Below are 22,838 nucleotides of genomic sequence, written 5' to 3' on the forward strand. Positions count from 1 at the left end.
TCTCATCATAGGCGTAGGTGCGCCACACATCAAAAATTATTTTTGTTACTAATTAATTCCCATGAGGCACAGGGTCAGACTGATTTGCATATAGCCATGTCTGAACTGGGGTGGCAGAGTGGGCTAAAGAACGGTGATGAATTAAACCCAGATCTTTTTACTGGGTGTGAGTGTTTGATTGATTCAGATGCTCCGTCCATCACCACCCCCTTTTGTACCGCTTTTGGCCACCATAAGTGTGGCAGGGTATGCTCAGAAGTGAGTCCCTTGCTCACTTTGCCACTGGATTCAAGCAAGCCGGGCTGAAGACGGATGAAATGCCAGAAACCGGTCCTCGGACGCCTGTTTCCGGTCCAGGGAAGACATGGCTTGGCAGTTCTGGCTGGACTGTTCCCATGAGGCACAGGGTCAGAATGATTTGCGTATAGCCATGTCTGAACTGGGGTGGCAGAGTGGGCTAAAGAACGGTGCTGGATTAAACCCAGATCTTTTGACTGGGTGCGAGTATTTGATTGATTCAGATGCTCCGTCCATCACCACCCCCTTTCGTACCACTTTTGGCCGCCATAAGTGTGGCAGGGTATGCTCAGACGTGAGTTCCTTGCTCACTTTGCCACAGGATTCAAGCAAGCCGGGCTGAAGACGGCTGAAATGCCAGAAACCTGTCCTCGGAAGCTTGTTTCCGGTCCAGGGAAGACATGGCTTGGCAGTTCGAGCTGGACTGTTCCCATGAGGCACAGGGTCAGACTGATTTGCATATAGGCATGTCTGAACTGGGGTGGCAGAGTGGGCTAAAGAACGATGATGGATTAAACCCAGATCTTTTGACTGGGTGTGAGTGTTTGATTGATTCAGATGCTCCGTCCATCACCACCCCCTTTTGTACCACTGGTGTCTAATAGGCCTTCAAGGCACATAAAGTAACCTTTCCAATCTGTATGTTATTGAAATATTATGTCTATGCATGGTTTGAAATGGATACACTACTAAAAAAAATAAACTGTTTGAGGTTTCCTCCTTTTGCGCTAAGAATAGTGTCCGTTCACCTTCTTTTTGTTTTTAATTGGCTTGCTTGTTTGACATTCGAGCATTGCTACAGCACGCCCTTCATATTTGAGTCACTTGCCTTTTTCTTCGTGCAGCCAGTGGCGGCCGCCACAAACAAAGGGTGGTGGGGTGAGTGGAGAGAGCGCAGGAGTGGGAGCATGGGGGTGTTCATAGTAAAACCAAGAACTTACCTTAAGCTGCGGGCTGCCTCCCGCATCGTGCCTCCTGTGCTCTTCCTGCTCCCAGCAGACACTGAGAAAGCACCCTATTCAATCCCCACACTGCTCTCATGCTTTGAGAGCAGTGTGGGGATTGGCCTGAGCGGGGTGGAAAGACACTCCGTCCAGGACAGGGAGTCTGTGCAGTTTCTCCAGCCCGGCTGTACAGTACAGCCGAGTTGTAGAGACTTAACTGCACATGTACTTTCCTCTTTTGCATGGTTTCAGGTTTTCGCAATGGTTCTTTTTTTGTACTATTCAATCACAAAATGGATTCTTCTTAGTTACTTCTTCGCTTTTTGATCACAGATAAGGTTCTTTCATTTCTCATTATTTTCACCACTCCTTTTTCTCTCTCTCTTCTGTCAATTGGGTTTTCTTTGCCATTTGAGTGACTATCAGAATTGTCTTTTTTTCATTTTTTCTATGTGCTCCTAAAATTGTTTTTTTTCCCTCTTTTTTCTTTTACTGTTCCTCATTTATTGTTTATATAACATTCTCTGCACATTTGGCATTAATACTCATTATATTTGCTCTGCTTCTTCAAAAAATGTATTAGCTATTGTTAAAAATGCCCCTGATGAAACATGTGTTGGCCTGTGTTGCTTATTTAGCTGATAAAACAAACAAACCATTGGAGATTTTAAACTATGTCTGAGAAGACTTATTGTTTCACTGAGGAGATCTTAATCCCAGTCTATTTTTCTTGCACTAGATGCAAGATTTGAGGTATTAATCCTATAACACTTTGAGGTCATTGAGGCATACCTGTTAAAGAGCCCCTGTACCCCTCAACTTCGCAACGGATACACTAGTGTCAATCATTTGTGATTACCTCATTAAATTATATTGTCTGTAGATTCAAATTGCAAATACCACGTTTGACTGAATTTTGTTCTTATTTGTTTGCTCTTAGGTGCACAAGAGACATCACACACAATACAGAAGGCTGGCAGTCACACCATCTGAGATGTCCTCAAAGAAGGGTGTTCCTGCCATGGTAGTGGCCAGTGAGGAGAAGAAGAAGACTGTCACCACTGCTGTGCAGTCATTTGCCTTTTCAGAAAACATGACGCACACTCCAGTGGGCATCAAAAGGGTGCAAGAAACACTCCTGTTTCAATTGCACCATCTCAACCTAAGGCCATGCCCATGTCTCTTAGCAATTGGCCAACAGGAGCTGCAGCAAGCAACACGTCTTCCTGAAGTAGGAGCAGAACAGGAAGTTGAGTATCCTGCTGAGCATGATGTTGCTTTTAAACCATTGATGTCCTGATCTCCAGCAATAAAATGAAAGGGTACTCCACAATCTTCTCCCCCTTCTGATGATTTTGACATGGATTGGACCCCAGCCAAAAGCCAGATACCCGCCATGAAAGATGAGGGAAAAGGAAAGTTCCTGAAAGCCTTAGAATTATAGAAAGTGACAGTTTTGATGCATTAGCTACAGGACCAGTTGAAAAAAGGTGGCACAACGTTTCGCTGGTATCAATGAAGAAGCATATTAGTTGGTTCAGGGCTTAATACTTTATTTGGCTGTTATTCCAAAGCTGCTAAAAAGATTGTGTCCTCCAAAGAGCACACATGTGCCACAATACTTCATCCATGGTATAATAAAATACTGCCCACTTTAATTAAATTTTTCAGAAGCGGGCGTTTCACTTTGCAATACTAAGATTGACAATCAATCAACAAAACTACATTTGTTTTTTACAAAGAAAACCATAAAAGTCAAGCAAACACAATGAAAAATTAGCATCAAGGATTAAAGAAGGCAATACAGTCAATCCATCATACCACCAAAACTTATATCAAGATGTAAGCGAAGTCCAGATATAAAGTAAAATAACATCATAACAGCCCCAAAAAATACAGAATAAACATAATGTTGTATCAAACACAATAAAACTGCTCATTAGGGCCCCATAAAATACAAAATAAATGACAGGGACTATATTTAAAAGTAATCTCATCATTGGGTGAAAGGTGCTGCCCTTTATGCGCCCCATAAGGGTGAATCATAAGGTAGTGAAAAAGGTCCAAACAAAATCTGGTCAATAAAAAACAGTTGTGGGTACTTTTAAACCTTAAAAGATAGGGCTACGTAGAGGGTGCTGTTTTCAATAAGGAATACACTTGGAAACCTCAGCTTTAATTCTTACCTAATTTTACCTATCCCAAGTGCACTTTTAAAAAAAGTTCTCCTTCACCCAATGATTGTCAATCAATGAAGAAAATTGGAAAAAGAACCACTTGAAGTCAAAGGCCTGCGCAGAAGTTCTGGAGTGCAGTTTTCAACCTCCAGAGAGGAACTGTTGTTGTCTTACAGACAACACCATCATCACCAGCAATAGAAGAATCTGTTTCAAGCTCTGCAATGGCTAGGTTTCAAGTGACAGGGCTTAAGGCAAGTGCAGAGGTGGAGACAACTGAGGTTGAGAAAGTGGCAGCGCCAATGACCATCAGAGGATAGTCCAAGACTATCTGGATCACCCAAAAGAGGTATACCTTGATCAAAACCCATTGATCTATTGATCAGTGGATGACTGCATTGACCCACCCACCACCATGTATTGCATATATAAAACCAATATAGAACTGCACTAGACATGCTTAGTTTATGGATTTTTATTTTTAAATACTTTGAGGCATATTACCAAGGGGGTTTATCACCGCTTTATTGGCTTTAAAAGCCAAGAAAGCGCAGATAAAATTATCTCCCTATTACCTATCTGTCGCTAACACCAGTTAGCGACAGCTAGTAGGAGATAGCAACCATCTTGGGCCCCACTTTGCATGTCAGTGATATTTATCACTAATGACATGCAAAGTGGGCGTGCCAAGATGTTAGCGACTGGAAACAGTCGCTAACATCGCTATCTCCTATTACCAACTTTTGGAGATATTCGCGCTAAGCGCGAATATCTCCAAAAGCTAACACCTGCCCTGAGCAGTTCTTAGCCATGTTATCCAATGGGAGGTGGATAACATGTCTAAGAGCATTAGCTTGCTAACACATGAATATCGCTGACTTTTCAGCGATATTCATGCATTGCGGCCGATTTTTATTGCATTTGCGATAAACCTTAGTAATACCAAGGTTTATCTGTGATAAAAATCGCCGCAGCTCGGCGATAATCTTTTCACGCTAACCAAGCAATAGCGATAATTATCGCTATTGCTTGGTAATAAGCCCCTTTATTTCTTTATTTTGATTAGTAGCGATGTGTTTCTAGACTGCATTTTCCATGCTCGAAGACACAGATTCCTACTGATCTCTCCTAATTCTCCGATTCCCTTGGCATTGATTCAGACTCAAGTGGGACCCGAACTACGGTAAACCCTTTGAGAGAACCCGGAAAACAGGTCCATGCCCACTCTAGCCAAAATGTAGTTGGGATGACACAGATGAGTAACGAAACCAAACTGACAACTGATGTGCAGAACACAATGCAGTGGGACAATGTATGGACAAATACATGTCAATATTTGTGGCTACTGCTATCAGATGAATAAACTATTTTTGCGTTCCTAACGATTTGTTAACATGTGAAAAAGACGAGGTATGATATCATTTGCCTGAATAAATGACCAAATGCCAAAAAATATATATATTTCAAAATCAACATATATCATCAAACTGCTTTGGGAAAAAAATGTAATAGAAGAACAATTATATATATGGTGTCTGGAATACATTGCCGCATTTGAGATGATTGGAGTGGATCAGTGTGCTACAAGAAGCCTCCATTCCCTCAAAAGACACAAAGACAATGTCTCCAATCCCTATCCTTCTGTTTTTTCATTCCCTAACTCGGCGGCCAGTAAAGATCATTATACAAGACTGTCCTTGAGTAGATTTCTTCCATGGTAAAAGAGATACAATAGGCAAATGTGCACCACGTGTGGAACAGGTAACTACTGCACCAATATTGACAGATTGATGATTCCTGTGGTGGCTGGGAGGGTGCTTGCCTTGCTTTTCCATTTCACTATAATTACTCACATGGTCCTTTCATTTACTTCTTTGTTTTTTCAGGTTCTCCAGAGACCAGTCAGTTTAGTTACCAAAAACTACAGAAAATGCTCAAATTCTTTTACTTTTCTTGTTTATCAGCACTACAGGCCTATCTCATTTAGGTCGGACAGGGCTACTACAACAGCCAGAAGGATGTTAGAACCAAAGACTATTTCTTCAAGGGGAAACAACAGGACTCAATCAATCAATTAATCAGGGACTTGTATAACACAGCTTCTAACCCATCAAGGTGCTGGGGCGGGGGCTGCTGGTCCTTTTGGGTGTAGGATCATTCAAAGACTCAGGTCCTGAGGTCCTTCTTGAATTGGGTCAGCGACGCAGATTGCATGAGGTGGAGGGGCAGGATGTTCCATGTCTTGGCGGCGAGGTAGAAGGATCTTCCTCCAGTTCTGGTCTTGTGGATCCTGGGGCGGAGGCTAGAGCGAGCTGGGTGAAATGGAGTTGTCTGGCGAGTACGTGGGATGTGAGGCGTTGGTTCAGGTATGCTGGTCCTTCGCCATGGAGAGCTTTGCAGCTTTATGTGAGGAGCTTAAGCGTGATTCTCTTGTTGACTGGGAGCCAGTGGAGTTGTCGTACGAGTTGCATGATGTGGCTGTGTTGGGGGATGTGAAGGACCAGTCTGACTGTGGCACTTTGAACGTTCTGTAGTTTCTTGAGCTGTTTCTGGATGATTCTTTCTGAATTCTGTTTTGATCCATCTGAATGTCTTTTGGAGCAAACTTTACATTAGTACCACCATTTTTTCGTCAATAACCCCCAGTGCAACCCGCAGCCAAAGCCCTCCCTCCTCGTAACCCTGGCCCTGACCCTCCCATCTACAACTCCCAAACCCATCACCATCCCAAATCCAAGGGCCCGCTATCAGAAGGAAGCTCCCCCATCAACCCTCGTATCCTTTACCCATCACTATGTGGGTGCCCTGGATTAGCACCTGGACTCTACCAATGCTCCAACTGCCCTTGCTTCCACCTGCCATTGCCTCTGTAGAGCTCAGCTAAACAACCAAAAAGAAATGTAGAAGTTTACACAAAACTTCATTAACACATTTCAATACATCACCAGCTCTTTAGGTCGCCTTCATCTGAATTTGCTTCAAGAAATCATTTGCCTCTATACCAGTGGAGAATATCCAAAAGCGATCTTTAATAAGATGTTTTAACTGCTGATATATGGCCACTTGAGCCCCAGCTGCTTTAAACAAAGCAATCATGACTTTAAATTATCTCCTACAGCGTGCCGCAGCAGAGGGCATACCAGTAACAAACATTTGCAATGCAATCGGTCTTGCCTTTAGGACCTTATATGCATTTAGCTATGCAGCACACTAGCCTGGGTGCTGAAACATCTACTGTTCTTGAACATGGACGGAAAGTAAGTCAGTCAAAGTCATGTAGTCTTCTATAGTGCAACATATCACCGTTAGAGGTCTCAGTGCGCTTGCAGACACAGTGAGGCTCATCAGGTCGCTATTAGTTGGGAAATAGCCAGGTTTTCAATTCCTTACGAAAGGACATATGATCTGAGATGGACGAGATATGTGAGGGAAGCTTGTTCCAAAGATGGGGAGTGAGATGAGAAAAAGACCATCCACCCTGTCTCGTGGTACGCACTCTCAATGATGTTAAGAGAAATTTAGAGCTAGATCTCAAGGTTCTGGTCATTTAGTATTTTCGCAGCCTAGGTACCCTGGGCTAGAGTGGTAGAGGCTCTTATGTATGAGGCAAAGAGTCTTAAATTTGCGTCTCAGCCTGATTGGTAGCCAATGTAGGGATTTCAAATTGGCGCAGGAAGATGATCTCCTGGGTAGATCCAGAATAAGTCTGGCAGCAGTGTTTTGGAGGGTTTGTAACTTGGCATAGAGATCAATATTTATGGAAGCCAATAGGGCATTACCATAATATACTCGACTCATAATTAGGCCCTGGATCAATGGTTTGCAAACACCAAACTGCGTGACATGCCAGGTATGGGTACACATGAGAGAAATATTGCCTTTCAGCGGGAAACGGTATAGTCCAAAGCTCTGTTTTTAATATAAAATCAGGGCCTTCAGTGCTCGTATCGCTGAAAAAACAAGATTTGAAAAAAATATTATTGTCTACGGGTGCTTGTGGAAGACAATTTTTATGTACTGGAATTTAGAGAATGCTAAAGTGATTCTGGTATGTATTTTACTGACCTCTGCTGGTCATTTTTGATCAAAAAAGTTAAATAGAGGCAGTTGCCAGAAAAATTCAAAAAAGAAAGTCCCTCAGCATAAAGCCTTTCTGGTAATTTACTACCTTTAAAGGTCGTTTTCTATCAAGACAGTTAAATAGAGGCAGTTGAACAAGCAGAAAGCAATTCTGGTATTTTATAGTGCCTGTAGCTGGAGTAGCGCAAAAAAATCTGTGGGAATAGTACCATGCAGCGTGCATGAGCGCATAGCCATTCAAGTTGATTATGCTGCCGCTTGAGAAGAAAATCTACTGCCCCCAAGGAGCAAGCCAAGCTAGAGCAGTGGCAAGTTCACACAGCAGCCCACTGAGCAGCCAGCGGTACAAAAGGGGGTGGTGATGGACGGAGCATCTGAATCAATCAAACACTCACACCCAGTCAAAAGATCTGGGTTTAATCCATCGCCATTCTTTAGCCCACTCTGCCACCCCAGTTCAGACATGGCTATATGCACATCAGTCTGACCCTGTGCCTCATGGGAACAGTCCAGCCCGAACTGCCAAGCCATGTCTTCCCTGGACCGGAACTGAGCAGCCAGAGAAGAGGGGCCAAAGGACCAAAAACCATCAGAAATCAAACTGGAGCCCATGAACTGCACACCACTGCAGAAAGGGACCCAGCCCGCATTGCAAGAGGAAAAGGTGGAATCCTAGTGGATTTCCAAACAACAGCTGGCAACAGAGAAAAGCAAGTGCCTAGAGCCAAGCCATCAAATAGAGACAACGGGGATGGGCAAGTACAACAGTGGAAAAAGAAGTGGGGACGGGATCACCGGCAACCTGACAAAAGGCATTACGCCAAATAGAGGGACGAGCACATACCCCAGGGACCATGAACCACTTTCTTTAAAATACCCCAGGGTGGCACCCCAACTGCACAGACTGACAACTGTGGGCAAGAAATATAGAAGAGGAAGCTGAAACTAATTCCCCTTCAAGGGAGCGAGCAACCACCAATTCAAGCCCTGAAAACAGAGCAGGAGAAAAGGAACAGGGGAGATAAAACATTCAAGGGAGGTAGCCCAGAGGGACAACAAATAATGGATGAGAGGACAGAGAAGGGATGAGACCAAGGAGAGACCGCAGTGGATGCCACCAATACTGGACACTCACCCACTCAGAGCTGAGAAGAAGCAACAAGACAACCCTCAAGAGACCTTGCCAAGCCACACTCTGGGCAGAAGGCATGAACAACCCCTTCTTAATGATGAACAGTGCAGTGATAAATCACAAAACTGGGGAGCAAATATGCAAGGTTCAGTCAGAATCGCAACTGCTCAATCATAGTAAATGAAACTCCACAGCCAACAGAGGATGAGAAAGAGGAGGAAACCCATAGCAAACAACTGCCAAGGAAAAGAAATCCAGAGAACCCCTTCAAGCCGCAAACACCTGCCCCTGGAGCCAAGACCCCTGTGTAGGTGCAAAGAGCAGGTGACAGACCGAATAGATGAGATTCATTAGGCCCAAGATGAACCACAAGGAAACATCTGGCATGCGGACCACGAAAAGGATGGAGAAGACCTTAGCCCTTGTATTGCAGGCAACACTCAGATGACTGCCACGTGATTGAGCAGTGACTACACCCCTGACAACACAGCAACTCTTATATGGAGATCCCTTGATCATGGGGGAGCCCGATATTGACCCAACGGAGGAAGACCAAGAAAACAGATCAACATCCTGGCAGAGGATTGACCACTCACACAAGTCAGAAACAGGAGAACCTTCATTCTCGAAAACCCGAAGTCTAACCCTGACTCAGGGAAAATCAGTACAGGTGTGCTCCCTGGGACTGTCGATCCTGGAGCCAGGAGTCATAGGTGGACATGGCTACCATACCATGAGTCCACACAAAAGGAACGCGAACAGGACAGCAATGCCTAAAATCATATGTGAAATTTGATGGGGGTTACTGGACAAACTGAAAGACAACCATAACAATATCCGCTAGCTTATCTCTGCACCATAATGTTCAATTCATCCTCAAACAATGGAGGAATCCCAAACAGGAACTTTTGGAGCAACTACTGCCAAACTGGATACATGCCTCGCATACCAAGAGGGTGAGAATAGAAGAAAGAGAAGGGGAGCCAACATTTACTAACTCATCAAGACCACCTAGATTTGAAGTCTCTGAGGCATCCAAAGAAGAAGAGGAAGGCTAGTCTGAGAGCTTGCAGTCTCCCACAGAGCAAACTCAACAAAGTGTCATTCCGGTGACGACTGCGACGCCAGTTACTGGGTTAAGAATATGCATCCTCAGAGACAGCAAAATCTCGGGGATGGATGGACCAAGCCTGTCTAAATCATATTTGCAGAAAATGGAGAGTGGCCTTTGCAAAGAAAGCTCCACCTCAGAAGACGAATCAGCTTAATCTGAGCCAGAGATCACAAGCATCTCCGAGGATCATACAAGAACAGAGAAAAGTTGTCCAAAGACTAACCGAAAGAGACTGTTAACAGCAACAAAATGACCATAAACTATGAGAGAGGTCAGCAATTTAGAGGAAAAAGTCCTTGCCGAGCAACCAGATACTGAAGTTGAGAGGTGAGACCTGACTGATTCAAAATGACCTAGAAGAGAGAGAAACATCAACCTCAAGTATTCAGGTCCAGATTGGACATATCTTGCAAGGATTGACATTGAATATGATGACTGACTGACTGACATTGACAAACCACTTTGAGCTCTAATTCTACAATACTAGGGGCTCAATTTACGCAGGCAGCTGACTTAAGTCGAAAAAAGGGATGAATAAGGGTAACAGTTAGAGGATCTTAGAGCCTTAGGCCTCCAGTTGACGCAGAAACAAAAACCCCGGTAGCTTTCAAGATAGAGTAGCGACATTAGGGTAGTGATAGAAGCATTAGTAGCTTCTTCTGAAGTAACAACTTTTTGGCTTGACCTGATGCACAATTCTACTTGTAGTTTTGGCAGTTGCTATTTCAGTTTCTGTGCTTGGGTGGATGTTAGATGTCCATCTACTGGGTGGAAATGTTTATTGTATTCCCGCAAACATAACAATTAAACGTGCTTTTTTAACCAAAAGGTGCATGGCGGTAACGTCTAAGATGTTCCTCGTACTGAAGGTGTTTAAGCTATGATGTATACTTTCAAATGTGAGCACCTTGAAGGTGTTTAAGTAATAATGTCTACTTGCACCCTGAAGCTTTTAATAGTTATAATGTCTACTTTCAAATGTCAGCTCAATATGTGAAAACCATGCAGGTCAAGTATTCTTTCGTTTGTTCCTATCTTCTGGTATTCACAGCTGAGGGGACTGCCTATTTTCATCTACCTTTGTCTTTTTCATGTTCTGTTTTCCTTAATCAGTTCTATCAACAAAATTCTATCAAGCTGTTCTGTACTGACTATGACAAGTCCTTAGAAAATGCATCAATTGTAAAATATGTAAATGTGTATTTGTGGTCTCCTAACATGCTTATGATTTCTCTTAAACCAAGGGATCAGCATGCGCATATGATGAAATTATTTATTCCTGTGAATACCATGAGTGCTACTAACCAAAGAATGCAGGATTGCAAAATTAGCAAAGAGGAAAAGTTTTTTGTAGATGAGCTGAATGAAAGGACAAGACTAGATGAAGGGAAAGGGAGCAAGGTTAATAAAGAACACATTATCAAAAAGAGAAAATACATTTTGATGAAGCCACCCCCAAGATTGAGCATAAATGTCGCCAAGAAGGGAACATAGTGTATGCTCAGTAAACAAGAGGAGAATGACTCTGTCAAGACAGTGGGCTGGAGTGACTGTGAACATAGTTACCTAGCGAAGGAAAGCACCTTTGCTGAATTGGAGATGAGTATCTAGGGGATATATTATGTGTGTGGTAAATCAGCTTATTCCCAGTTAACACATAATTGGGTAGGTTGTTGTTGTGCATCTTTAGTCTTTCCTAGAAACTATCATACCATTGAGTTAGATATACCCATGGACCCTTACATCAAAAGGAGTAAGTAAGACTTTAAGCAGATACTTAGCGGTATCTTTGAAGCATTAATACCCTCAGTAGAAGTTGCATTAAATCATGTTAAGATTAGAAACCGGTGAACCTTAGTAGATACATTTGCCACTAATACTGCAGGTGCTTCAATTGTCATTAATAAAGAATTGCATGCAATGAGATCTATGATTATGCATGGCAATAACTGTATTGGAACAGAGAGGTGCCTAGGTATACTGAAATTGCTTTTAACTCCTCTTTTGATTATACTAATTGGTGTTGCATGTGTGATCTATTTCCTAAAGTTTAGCATAAGAATTTCATAAAGCAATGGGTTAAATTATGGGTTTAAGAAGCTGTCAGCATCAAGAGGAAGAAAAAGAATTGATGTAAAAGTTGAAGAGGTGCAAAGTGAACTCTACGACAATAGAAACAATTTAGGAGAATCGAAAGAAAAGAACCCTAAGTTGATGAAAGGTGTGTTGTAATGTAGATGTGTTGATTCAGAAATCATTGGGGGTATTGTGAACATTGTTTTACCTGTTCTCAAGCTTCTAATGCATTTGAAATTGGGCTTGTGCTAACATACACCGCGATAGTGATGTCTTCCATTTTGAAATGACATCGCGATACACCACCTGATCATTGTTGCCTTTGTTTGTATAAAGAATTCTGAGCTTTACATAGAAAGATTGGAGCTTTCCCAGTCTTTGATGGTAAGTTGTACCTCACCAAGGCGACCCACCTGTCCCAGACCACTCGGTATACAGTCTTACAACTCACACCATCTGAAAAGGCTCGGAGAACCTCAGAATCTAATGTAATAGTATTATGAGAGAATCCTCAAATGTATTTTGTAGTAAGATGTGCTTGTCGCCTGTTCCTCATTGGTGCATATCCTAGGAACCATGTATTTATGTAGTAATATGTAATATTCTTTGTCTAAAGTCCTTTAAAAGACTTGTATTTCCTCTGCTTAATGGAATCCTTTTTCCCACTCTTAATACATTCATCTATGCTGGATTCACTATAGAACCTTACTAAGTTCTTTGTATTTATGATGTGGATGCTTTTGTGCTAACTTTACCAATGATATATTTAATGTATTATGCCTTAATCCTTCTTTATATAAACCCTTAAAACGTTGGCCTATGTCTGTCATTCTTACTGAGAATTGTATTGCTTTGTTCTTAAATTATAGCTCCTATGTCTTAGAGACAGGTCCAATGGGGAGTACGCCGCCGGTGTGAGCAGTTGGAGCGTTCTTGGTTAGTTCATTGTGAGACGGATTTCCACACAGACAATGTAGGATTAATTATTGCTTTGATTTGATCAAAGGAAATGCAAATAGGTTAGATCCTTTGCTGCTTCTGATGGCCAAAAGCCGTCGTGCGCACTACCTCCGTAGTGCTGAGCATGTCTGTTGGCCGTCGCGGCCCTACCCACTGCACTAAACCACCGCACCGCTGCGGAATTGCCACCGTGGTTAAGTGGCTAGGGCAAAGGGCAGAGGTGGTTTGTTCTGAAAGTTCAAACTTTTGTTTAAAAAACAGCTTTTTTTATCAATTGAGTTCCATGTCTCTGCCTGTTTTGAGCCTTTGGTTCATTCGAATGTATAGTAGGGGCTTGCATGACCCGCGACAGGTACTAATATTGATAGTGGTCTGGTGGAAGGGGAAATAGACTATGGTCTGTAGCAGTAGAAGACCATAGAATCATTTCCCCTGGTCATTAAGGAGGGAGTTCAAAGAAGCAACAAATAGCAGTAGGAATCAACAGTTGCACTACCCTGATATATACACGACAGTCAAAGCAAAACCTTATTTGCCAAAGTTGCCCACCTCTTAGGTCCACTGCTATAGAACCTTAATTAAACAGACAAAATAGAGAGCTGAGAGGCAACAATATACAGTACAGTACATAAACCAAGCGGTTTTCAAAGGGTTTCTCTGCAAGACAGACCCCTACGAAGATTCAGAACCGGGTGCTGGATGGCTCCATCGCGCTCTGCAACATAACTTGTTACATCCAGCGACACCTATCATAGTGTCCACCCGGAAAATAATGTATTACTGATTCAGACCTGACCATTATACGCATTAGAGGAAGATTCATCTGAAAGCAAATTTTCAATGTATACTGGCATTGATCTTTAAATAGAAAGCGTGTGGACCTTTTCTCTTTTAGACAGCGTTAATTCGACACCCGAAAATCAGGCTCGCCCTCCGTGTGACATCACACTGAAGTACCGTTGACATTCAAAATTTGCCCTGAGGAAGCCCAATCTGGGCGAAACGCATTGGCTGTCATCTCTGTCAAGATTGTGTTTGAAGACTGCAATAAAAAATTCTTTGAAGAATAATCTGAAGGGCAGCTACTCTTTTTTGTGAACATATATGAATACCCTTTGAAAACCGCTTGGTTTATGTACTGTACTGTATATTGTTGCCTCTCAGCTCTCTATTTAGTTATTAAGGAGGGACCCTTTGAGTAAAGGGTTTAAATTAAAACAAATGCAAAATAATGCTGGCAATATGTGCTTGGGTGTCAATATGAAAAAAGAACAATTGATAGACGGAATGCTGAACAATGTAAAACATTCTCCCCTGTACAGAGATCTGGGCCTAAATCCATTGTTTTGTTGCTCCCCGTGCCATTTCAGTTTAGACCCAGCCATATGCAAATTAGTCTTGACCCTGTTCCCCATAGAAACAGTTCAGCCCAAACTGCCAGCCCAGGTCCTCCCTGGACTGGAAACAAGCATCCTAGGACCGGTTTCGAGGTATCACCTCTCCTCAGCCAGGTTAGCTTGACTCCATGTGGCATGGAGAGCACGGGACCCATGTATAGGCATACCCATCCAATTTGGGATGACAGTTGCAAAAAGAACAATTGTTAGTCAGAATGCAGAAAAACGTCATACATTCACCCCAGTACAGAGATCTGGGCCTACATCCATAGGGTTTTTTCTAGGCATGCCATTCCAGTTTAGACCAAGCCATATACAAATCAGTCTTGACCCTGGTACCTATGGGAGCAGTCCAGCTCAAACTGCCAGGCAAGGTCCCATCTGGACCGGAAACAAGCATCCTAGGACCGGTTTCAGGGTATCATCTCTAATCAGCCAGGCTAGCTTGACTCTAGTGGCATGGTGAGCATGGTACCCACGTCTGGACTATACCTGGCCCAATCAGGGTGACAAATGCAAAAAGAATAATTGATGGACGAAATGCTGAACAATGTCAAACATTCACCACCAGTACAGAGATCTGGGTCTAAATCCATTGTTTTTTTGGCTTGACTTGCACATGGCTGGGTCCAAACTGGGGTGACATAGTGAGCAAATGAACAATGGATATAACCCAGATATCTTGACTGGGGGTGAGTGGTTGAAAAGTTTCAGCACTCCGTCCGTCATCTTCTTTGGTGTCCTGGATGCCAATCACACACAACAAATGGCTGGCTCTTTTTCACCCACACCAACATCCTTGCTACCTCTGGTCTCAGCTGCTGGAACAGAAAGTAAACTGTTTACCTTCTGTATTTTCAACACTCTGGCTTTCCTCTTTGGTTCACATGAGCAAATACTGGCAGTCAACCCTGTGCATGTCTGTTGAGAAGTAAGATACTTAACACATTCCAGTCGTATGATACACCTTGTGTGTTAAGCCCTTCCATCCCACTCACAGTTGTTTTACACACACAATAGGTACAGGATGTTCAGCAATGCCATCCCTTTATTCATCAAATGTATATGTGTAATCGGTCTACTTCAGTGTTATAATGCAAACTTCTCCTCTTCAGTTATCATATTGGCACTGTGGATTACTGTGCTCTGGAATAGCCCTGGAGTGGGAATCTGACATTCAGAAGTATTAGGAACTCCATAGTAAGGCGAGTGTCCCACGTGGTTTATTTAGATGTGGTAGCACGGTGGAATAATGCAACCTCTGCCGGGATCTGTGCTTGACCACCATGGTAATTTGTTACACAGAAGCTACTAAGCCTTTCACCCATCAGATTGACAAGATAAGATAAGTACCTATCTGTTGGGCTACTTTAAACATTTCTTAACTGCCAGTAGTGCTACGGTATCCCTTTGGGTGAAGGTGAGCTTCACAAACACACCTCTTCTGTGACTTCATGTATGTATTAAGCTGTATACAGCTCAAAGCTAGCTGCAAAGCAATGGAGTGTTGTACATTTTAGGACTTACCTCAGGAAACACGTAGGGATTCTCCTCCGACCTCTCTAATCCTGCTGCAATACCGAGGGCAGTCCAGGAAATAGTAAAGATGAGATTTAAAATCAACTTAATGGCGATGTTCTTCCTGTAAGAAGCGCATAAAGGAAGATGACAAGTTAGGACCGGAAGAGACGGCTGCCCTGGGCTTGGCTGGTGTCTGATAACTGCATTTCACTAAGGAGAGGATGAAAACTTGCCTTCCGAAGCGCTTCCACTTTATCTCAATTAATTTCTGGATCACAGGATGCATGATAATGTCCAGTTGGTGAGTTTGAACAATCACTTCCAGCTAAAGCATGGAGACAAAAAAGATAAGGATGATAAGAAATCTCGCGATGACAGCTTTAGTTCCAGCACCTCTGCAGATAACTTGATAAGGCAGGGCAGGCGTTATGTATCAAGGCTATATCAGCTCCCATGACCCGCGTGAAGAAGGCCTCACTGATTTATTCATCTGCCTAGTCTCTGCTTATGAAACGTGAAGCTGTCATGAAACGTTCGATATGATATTAAATGCCTTTGTGGAAAAATACACTACTCAGCACCTGATGTAAGCAGAGTGGCACCCTCTTCAACTACAGCAGCCTCTGTGTGCATTGCATTGTCTAACAGTAGCACCTCATATCATGGCCTATACTGCCGTAGAATGTACGGCCTGGGCTACACCAGAATAGACCCAGATATAAGAAGCATTGACAAAGCCAATAACGTACACACCACAGATCAAATCCATACACACATTAACATAAATACCATATAAATACGCATATGCAGAGACTAAAAAACAAAAGATTAAGGCATCCGTGTCCATGCATAGCAACACACCTACAGAAATCCATGGGTACACAGATCAGTGCACTGACAAAGGTATCGACAAACAAACATTTACAGATGCACAGTCATCCACGGACTACGGGCTACAACGAACACAGGAGGCCTGACTTGCAGTGACCACACACAGACTACACAGAATTATTAGATATACATGTACCCGCTCACACAGGACACAGAGTCACATAAACAAGCTCACAGAACACATATGGACTCTCTCACAAAGCACATCACACTATCTACGAATCCTAGTTGCATACTGCACATACGCGCTTCAACAGTCCTAATTTAGTTTTCTGTTCCAGACATACATTTATGGTAGTCACATTGTGCTTTCAAATGAATATGTATGTATTTTGGAACACAGTAGATACAACTCTTATTTTATTTGTACTCTGCTGGTTCATCAGATGTTTTGCTGTGTTTGAGTTTGAAGATAGTTTGCCTATGGCAATAAATATCTGGAATGGACTTCACGGACTGGAAGAGTACCCCCTTTAAAAGGAATGCCTTGCTGGTATACTAAGGCAACTGCACTGAAATACCATGAAGACAAAACATTTTCCACCATCTACACATACATGAAAGCAGCAGATGCATTTTGAAGGATGCTGTGAATACGAGAAACCCACTGCTGTAGCACATTGCCATATTCAACAAGAAATGACCAAGCCAATACGTCTGGCGTTGGCCACCAGCCTTTTGGCTTTGGCAAACCATACTTTGTTCTGTCATGGTTTTTGCAAAACTTTATTGTTTGTTAACTGCCATCTCCTTATTATTTTCTTTAAAAAATGGCTAAATGTTAAAATATTTTCTTGGTCTCAAAAAAACACACATTAAGAGTAGTCCTTAGCACTGAAGGGATCTACTTTGTGTGTGGATGTGTTCCTTGTGAAAGGGCATATATGTACACATGGACCACAAGCCCTTAAAACCCGACCCGGACTATGGTAACCCATTTATATGAAGTTTAGACAAAATATTGTTTCAAGAATAACAGGGACAAAAAATCATGAAGATTACTTTCTAAAGGTAAGCAACGTTTTACTATATATAACTCCAAATATATGTACCTTGATGATACATACATCTTCAAGGTACGTAGATGTGGAATTAAGAATAGTAAATCTGTAGTTACCTATTTGCGCTTACAGTCTCCATATTTTGGTCAACAATATTTTTGACATAATATTGTGTCTACACTATACTTTTGTTTCCAATATTATGTCACTGATTCCATTTATATTCAGTGGGTGAAATTTTTAGGTAAACAACCAAATTCAAACAACAATTAATGTGACTAGAAATAATTGTGCCAGCCCAATCTCTTCCATTAATCTTAAATGTATTGAAATAAAAATGAATCAGCAAGCGGTGGTAGTGCTAATAGTGGCGACATATTTATAGGTGTCATAAAAACACAACACAATCTTATTTCAACAACACAGAAATCACACTGTTCATAAGATTACCCCAGTGTGAAGTCAATCCTATTACAGACAATGATCTACATTGACTTTGAAGTTCGGCAATGGCTGAAGTGGGCAGAGTAATTGTCTTATATGTATGCTGAAGTGGGTGGGAGAAAAATATGAATGACACAACAAACTAATGGATTACGTCTGGCTGAAAACCCTAAAACTCAAATTTTTAGACAAATAATTTTAGCAAGATCAGTTTTTTGAGGGAATTTGTTTTTGCTGAGGGCTGTCATGATCCCCAGGGGAATCACACATTTCCCCAAAAATATAAGGAATGTATGTAGGGGTCGACCCTCAGCACATGGGTCAACTCCCATTGGGGACCATCCTAAACACACACAAAAAAAAAAAATATATATATATATATATATATATATATATATATATATATATATATATATATATATATATATATATATATATATATATATATATATATATATATATATATATATATATATATATGCAGTTTCACGTACTTCAACAGTACCACGCACTCCGCACAGGCAATAACGATTAATACTCCGTCTGTATGGTCATATTCAGGGTTTATTCATAAAACCATAAGCCATCAAAAAAAAACTACGCGTTTCGGCGGGTAACCGCCTTGCTCACGGGTAAAGCATTACTGCATGGCCATTGCTTATATTTAGTGCACGTGATCACACACATAAACAAATAACACAGAAAGCACACTTTCACAGTTTTTTGAGTCGGCCATCTTAGAACGGGTTGTGGTAACTCCTAAACCAACGGAAACGGTGTCTTAAATCATTACAAGTTACAATTGGGCAACAAACAAATTGATTGTTCAAATTTAGTCGTTGGGTGATATTACATTGTTGACAAACATTGTTATATATGTCTTAGAAAAGGTTCTTTGCATCTGCTACATAGTGAAAAGCATATCGATTGAAGCAAATTAAACCTGAACACATTGTACATCTGACAAGAAGCAACATGTTCCTATTATAACTAGTTTATCAGAAAAGTTAATCAACATGCCCGTTGACTACATGAATAAAATTATATTAACCTTAGTGATTCAGGCACTCGCATTTTGCGTGTGTGGCATACATGATACATCGTTCCAGTTATTCACCCAAACGAACAAATTAATATTGCGTGTGCCGTTCTGTTATTAAATGTACCACAGTTTCCAAAAATTACTAGTGAGCCTCCTAATTATGGGCTTGTGGGTATAACAATTACCTGGGTCCCAAGTGGGTCAACAAGGGGATGGAGCCTTAATGCTTAATGATTTATGCCAAGTGGCAGTGCTCGATAGTAGGAAGAAAGACAAAATTGTATAAACAATCAATAGTGGGACTTGACCATGTCTCCTCCACATTAACCCTACTATAACCTAGACTGGGAATATGTGGCAATTCATCTAACCAATAAACGGCTGGGCCAGGATTAATAGTGCACTTGCCCGGTGGCATTTCTAAAAAGAGGGGAAGAGATCCAATCAGAAATAAGGAATTCATCACAAAACATAAACAAAACCAAAACAGTCAGTACCCAAGTGGGTTAAGTAATGGTTCTTCTCAATTTCAATAGTTCCTATACTCCAACCCGGTTAGTTAAATATGCAGTCCATATAATTCATTCTTCCGATTTTCTTATTTGTTAAGGTATGCTCCTTTTCCAATTTCCAAATCCACTTGATGTGTAATATCCCAATCTAAAAAGAAAATACCCATGGCTCATTATTGATCAGACAAAGGTTACACCTCCAACCCTATGAATAGATGCGACTCCATTTTGTGTTACATTAAAAACAAGTGCATTTAAGTGAACGTTAATAACATTGCGGAAGACATTTAGACTCAGTATAATTCATAATCATCTCAAAACAGAACAAAGCAAAGGAGAACTGCCAAGGATCAAAAATTGTGAGCCCCTAAAGGGGGTTGATAGCAGTAGTATTACATACATTCCCAGGTTCTAATTGGAATTTAACTGATATGCAATTATTCTCCCAGAAACAATGCCATTTCTTCCTCAGAATTCAACCCTTTAGGGATCTTGAAATCTAAATTAAGAATGTATTGAGATTCCAATTGTCGTAATTTGCGAATTCTATCGCCTCCTCTATTGCTGGGTGGTATCCTGTCTACAACAAAGAAGTGTAACATATCACGATTGCTGTGGTGAAATTCTTCGAAATGCAGAGCAAGAGGTCTTTGTTTTGGATCGCTCTCATATGTTCTAACACCCGTTTCTTGGCAGCAAACATGGTACTGCCCACATATTTCTTGGAACACGGACATGTTAGTACATAAATGCAGTGATCTGAAAGGCAGGTCAAATGTTTATCAATCGGTTTTTCTACATTTTCAACTGGGTAAAAGACTTTCTTGATATTGCAGCTGAATTTACAGGCCTTACAGGCCATGCAAGTATAGAATCCCTTAATATCCTTGGCTGTTCTCGTTTGCTTTGTTCTGTTTTGAGACGATTATGAATTATACTGAGTCTAAATGTCTTCTGCAATGTTTTTAACGTTCACTTAAATGCACTTGTTTTTAATTTAACACAAAATGGAGTCGCATCTATTCATAGGGTTGCAGGTGTAACCTTTGTCTGATCAATAATGAGCCATGGGCATTTTCTTTTTAGATTGGGATATTACACATCAAGTGGATTTGGAAATTGGAAAAGGAGCATACCTTAATGAATAAGAAAATTGGAAGAATGAATTATATGGACTGCATATTTAACTAACCGGGTTGGAGTATAGGAACTATTGAAATTGAGAAGAACCATTACTTAACCCACTTGGGTACTGACTGTTTTGGTTTTGTTTATGTTTTGTGATGAATTCCTTATTTCTGATTGGATCTCTTCTCCTCTTTTTGGAAATGCCACCGGGCAAGTGCACTATTAATCTTGGCCCAGCCGTTTATTGGTTAGATGAATTGCCACATATTCCCAGTCTAGGTTATAGTAGGGTTAATGTGGACGAGACATGGTCAAGTCCCACTATTGATTGTTTATACAATTTTGTCTTTCTTCCTACTATCGAGCACTGCCACTTGGCATAAATCATTAAGCATTAAGGCTCCATCCCCTTGTTGACCCACTTGGGACCCAGGTAATTGTTATACCCACAAGCCCATAATTAGGAGGCTCACTAGTAATTTTTGGAAACTGTGGTACATTTAATAACAGAACGGCACACGCAATATTAATTTGTTCGTTTGGGTGATTAACTGGAACGATGTATCATGTGTGCCACACATGCAAAATACGAGTGCCTGAATCACTAAGGTTAATATAATTCTATTCATGTAGTCAACGGGCATGTTGATTAACTCTTCTGATGGTCTTCTTCTTCTCCTGCTTCTCTTCTCCATGGTCTGCTTTTGATTTCTAGTGTTGGAACGCATCCTAGCGCGGAGACGCACTGTCCTAGTGTATTCAGGCGCGTAACAAATGTTTTTATTATTATTATTATTTTGATAATCTAGTTATAATAGGAACATGTTGCTTCTTGTCAGATGTACAATGTGTTCAGGTTTAATTTGCTTCAATCGATATGCTTTTCACTATGTAGCAGATGCAAAGAACATTTTCTAAGACATATATAACAATGTTTGTCAACAATGTAATATCACCCAACGACTAAATTTGAACAATCAATTTGTTTGTTGCCCAATTGTAACTTGTAATGATTTAAGACACTGTTTCCGTTGGTTTAGGAGTTACCACAACCCGTTCTAAGATGGCCGACTCAAAAAACTGTGAAAGTCTTCTTTCTGTGTTGTTTGTTTATGTGTGTGATCACGTGCACTAAATATAAGCAATGGCCATGCAGTAATGCTTTACCCGTGAGCAAGGCGGTTACCCGCCGAAACGCGTAGTTTTTTTTTGATGGCTTATTGTTTTATGAATAAACCCTGAATATGACCATACAGACGGAGTAATAATCGTTATTGCCTGTGTGGAGTGCGTGGTACTGTTGAAGTACGTGGAACCTCCAGCCCGAGTCGCACCGCCGGCGAAGTGTCCCGGTCTTCTTGGAGGAAAGGGGATTTGGCATATATATATATATATATATATATATATATATATATATATATATATATATATATTCACTGAAAAAACCATAGGTTATAGACCATATATAGTTAGGAATTCGCAAAATGTTTTAAGAGTTACCACTTTATTCCCATCACGATGGCTCCAGGTGTGCTATACCTTTGTAATAAGTAGGACTGTTAGCGCTCTAGTTGTTCTTAAGAACACTCTGGGACATTCTGTCATTGGGCTATACTTGGGCTACATCTGGGTGATATTTGGGCTACATTTGGGCTCTTTTGTCTCTGGTGGCCATTTTGGGAGACTGCATGTCAGAATGTTTTAATGAAATAGAAAAGGATTTGAGAAGTCACTCAAAATGTGCCCTAATTTTTCATTCTGCAGCACTAATCATACTTTCTATGGCAAAATATACCCCCTCATGTTGTTTCTTTTTAAATTAAATGTTTTAAGAGTTACCACTTTATTCCAATCAAGATGGCTTCAGGTGTGCCATACCTTTGTAATAAGTAGGACTGTTAGCGCTCTAGTTGTTCTTTAGAACACTCTGGGACATTCTGTCATTGGGCTATACTTGGGCTACATCTGGGTGATATTTGGGCTACATTTGGGCTCTTTTGTCTCTGGTGGCCATTTTGGGAGACTGCATGTCAGAATGTTTTAATGAAATAGAAAAGGATTTGAGAAGTCACTCAAAATGTGCCCTAATTTTTCATTCTGCAGCACTAATCATACTTTCTAT

The 22,838-nt window shown here is 41.3% G+C and overlaps 1 protein-coding gene across 1 annotated transcript in view; it reads right to left on the reverse strand.

Moving 5' to 3' along the window:
* LOC147724659 (uncharacterized) overlaps nucleotides 1–22,838 on the reverse strand; it is a 1,014,146-nt gene that overhangs the window by 539,451 nt on the left and 451,857 nt on the right. The window contains exons 11-12 of the mRNA XM_086918077.1: nucleotides 15,928–16,023; nucleotides 15,705–15,815 (exon numbers count right to left, since the gene is read on the reverse strand). Coding sequence (XP_086774203.1) covers nucleotides 15,705–15,815; nucleotides 15,928–16,023 — 207 coding nt within the window. The remainder of the gene's footprint in view (nucleotides 1–15,704; nucleotides 15,816–15,927; nucleotides 16,024–22,838) is intronic.

This window comes from Lissotriton vulgaris, chromosome 4_1 (genome assembly GCF_964263255.1).
Source record: "Lissotriton vulgaris chromosome 4_1, aLisVul1.2, whole genome shotgun sequence".
Lineage (NCBI taxonomy): Eukaryota > Metazoa > Chordata > Amphibia > Caudata > Salamandridae > Lissotriton > Lissotriton vulgaris.